Source organism: Monoraphidium neglectum, assembly GCF_000611645.1.
Source record: "Monoraphidium neglectum strain SAG 48.87 unplaced genomic scaffold scaffold05333, whole genome shotgun sequence".
NCBI lineage: Eukaryota > Viridiplantae > Chlorophyta > Chlorophyceae > Sphaeropleales > Selenastraceae > Monoraphidium > Monoraphidium neglectum.
Genome location: NW_014008297.1, coordinates 1 through 3310, shown reverse-complemented (window position 1 = coordinate 3310; position 3310 = coordinate 1). Strand labels below are relative to the sequence as shown.

The window sequence follows — 3310 nt, the reverse complement described above, 5'->3', positions numbered from 1 at the left end:
CCCCCCACCCGCACCAACGCTTCCTTCAAATCCAGCAGGCCCGCAGCTGCCCCCCCTGGATGTGCAGCAGCGCACCGACCTGCTGGGCAAGCTGATGCAGGCGGGCCTGCAGGGCGGCGCAGCACTCACAGTGCTCAAGGTGAGCGCCAGGCCGCCACCGCCCACGCCAGTCGCCTGATTCGTTACCGCCTACACACGCGCTCGGCTGCCGGCGGTGGCGATAAGGTGGTCACATGCGGAGCCGCGGACTCCTTGCCGCCGCCCGCGACGGGGCGGCCTCGCGAGCAACTCAGTGTGCTGCCCCGCCGCCCCCCTCCCCTCCCCGGCCCGCCACGCCCGCCCAAACTCGCCAGGCGTACGAGCGGGACTACGCCGGCATGCGCACCGCGCAGGAGCCGCAGGAGTTTGTCGAGCGGGCGGCGCGCGTCATGGCGCTGCAGGCGGGCTTCCCACAGATCGGCTTCATGGTCGGATCCGACCCGCGCCTCCTGCTGGTGTGCAGCGCGCAACCGGCCCCGACGCGCGCCCCCTGAGCTTTTCTCACCACCAGGCGTGCGTGCCGCAGCACTGCTCCGTGGCGCCGCAGCGCGCGTGCACGACCGGTTGGGGTGGCATGCGCCGAGCCGCGAGTTGCACTAGTGAGTGGACGGTGGACGCCTCAGAAGGCAGCGCATCGCACGCCAGTACAACCAGCAGCAACCCTTTTGATCGCGCCACCAGAATCCCGCGGCACCGTCGCCCCTCACGCCGCCGCCCCATCGCCGCGCCGCGCGCTCAAACACGCTCCTCGCCGCCACCGGCCCCCGTGCGCAGCGGCCCGCCGAGGAGCTGGAGCGTCAGCTGGTGGCGCTGCGCACCGAGCTGGAGGCCGTGCTGCCGCCCGACGGCGCCGCCCACTTTGTTGCCAACTCGCTGCGCCTCTTCAACTCCCTGCAGAAGCCGCACACCGTCGCGAAACGCGTGGGGGAGCTGCTGATGTGGGTGCTGGGGCGGGGAGGCGCCGCGACGCGCAGAGTTGCTGTTGCTTTCGCTGCTCCTCCTGGATGCCCCGCTCACGCCTCAGCCACGCACATGCTATGCAAAACCATGTGCACACGTCTTGGCACGCAAGCATGCACGCGCGCGACGCGCGCACGCGCACGCGCGCGCACACACACACACACACACACACACACGTGCTTGCGCGCGCACGTCACAGGGTTTACCACGACGTCCTCGGCAAGACCCCGCCCGCCCGCGCCATCGCCTGCCGGTCGTCCCACATATTGAATTCCCCGTCAAACCTGCGGCACAAGCTCGAGTCCCTGGTGCAGCTGCTTGGCAGGTGCCGCCCGGCCGCACGCACGGCGAACAGCCTCCCAGCAGGGGCAGCGGCCCGGAAGTGCTGATTGGCCTGATTTGCAGCATGGCTAGTTTGAAGGGTGGTGTGTGTGTGTGTGTTCGTGCGTACAAGTGCGTGCGCGTGTTTTCGTGCGTATGTGGATGCATGCATGCACGAATGCTGCGAGCAGAGGGCACCCCAGATTCAGGCGGGCCTCTAGCGACCCTCCTCAGGACGGCCTCGGCCGCACGGCCGCACACCTGCCCAACGCAGGGACCAGACGCACGCCGCAATCTGCCGCAGCCCGCACCTGCTCGCCTCCAAGGCCGAGCGCCTCAGCACCAACGCCGCCCTCTTCATCAACGGCATCGTGCGCGCCAACGGCGCCGACGTCGCCGGGGCCGGGGCTGCCAGCGGCGGCGGCGGCGGCGGCGGCGGCCCCGGGGGCGGGGACGTCCAAGACGCCGCCGCGGACGTCACGGTTGCTCTGCAGAAGCTGCTGTCGCGCCAGCCGCGGCTGCTGTCGACGCAGCCGGAGACCCTGGTGCGCAACTATGCCCTTCTCAAGTGGTCCCTCGGCGCCACCGACGAGCAGGTGCGCGCCCCGCGCGCGTGGGTGCGCGGCGGCGGGGACGCGCGCTGGCCGCCGGCGAGGACGCGGCGCGCGCGCCCTCGCCGGCTCCCGCTCCCCCAGCCCCTTCTGAGTCTTCCATGGTCTGACCGGCCTCGCGGCTTTCGCACGCGCGCGCGTTCGTGCAGTGCCTGGCCGTCGTGCGGGGCTACCCTGCAGTGCTCACTCTCAGCAGGATGAGCCTCACAAACAAGCCGAGAGAGCTGCAGGTGCGCGCGGCCCGGGGGCCGCGAACACCCGCGCGCCGCCTCGGCTCCTATCCGCAGGCGGCGCTGGGTCCTGGCCGCCGGGCGCCGGGCGCCGGCTGACCAGGCTTGTCGGCCGCGGGCCGCGCCGCGGCTCGCCAGGGGTGCCTGCGTCCTGCTGCCTTGATGTTGACCACAGCCGGCCCCCGCCGCCGCCGTGCTACACATTGAAAATTGCAGGAGCTGCTGCAGCTCAGCAAGCACGCGCTTCTGAAGATCGTGCGGCAGCAGCCCACCCTCCTGGGCAACACGCTGGGGGTGAGCCGCGCCCTGTGCAGCGCCGCGGGGCCTGCTCTTGCCTGGGGGCTGGGCGGCGGCGCCAGGGGCCAGTAGGCGGGGCTGGTGGTGCAGGTGCATGGGCATGCTCGAGTTGCGCGTGTGTTGTCGGGCACGCCCACACACGCTCGGTTTTGCAGGCCACCTGCGGTTGTGCTTCAGGAGCGACGTATGCATCTTGTCACACAGTGCCAGCGCGGGCCACACAAACGCAAACGCACACACGCACAGATACCCCCTCTCTCTGCCCCTCTCTCTCTCTCTCTCACACACACACACACACACACACACACACGCATGCACATACACACACATACTCTCCCCCCACCTCCATCTCTCCCCCCTTGACTCACTCCGTCTGCCCCTTGATCTATTAGAACATACAGTACCCGTTCCTGCTCCACCTATTTCCACCCCTGCCACTCACACGGCATGCATGCACATGCACACGGCAACAGTACACCACATAGCATCGCATTGCTTGATGTCTCATTACATCCCATCACACTTTGCCAGCAGTGAGTGGATGCCCTTTGGTCACGGGACCACCCTGGCTCCAGGTCAGGAGGTGCTCCCCAAACCACGAAAGGCGACAGGAGCAAGCACACCGCACCCTTACTCCACCCCACGCACGCATGCGCCCATGTGCCACCCCGCCAGAGCATGCAGGACAAGCTGACCGCGCTGGCCGATCTCCTGGGGACCGACGAGGCGGGGGTGGCGAAGGCCGTCCGCCGCAACCCCTCCCTGCTGACCTTCAACACGGAGAGCTTCGCGCGAAAAATGGAGGAGCTGGAGAAGGTGCGCGTGCGCGCGCGCGTGTGTGTGTGTGGGGGG

General features: G+C 69.1%; 1 protein-coding gene across 1 annotated transcript; it reads left to right on the top strand.

Annotated features, from left to right (window-relative positions):
* Nucleotides 1-353: 353 nt before the first annotated feature.
* MNEG_15443 (hypothetical protein) lies at nucleotides 354-2455 on the top strand (the record flags this gene model as incomplete). Its single annotated transcript, XM_014036086.1, has 6 exons — nucleotides 354-494; nucleotides 721-977; nucleotides 1199-1324; nucleotides 1595-1916; nucleotides 2081-2161; nucleotides 2378-2455. Coding segments are annotated over 6 exons (1005 nt in total), but the record flags the coding sequence as incomplete, so codon positions are not given.
* Nucleotides 2456-3310: the final 855 nt, after the last annotated feature.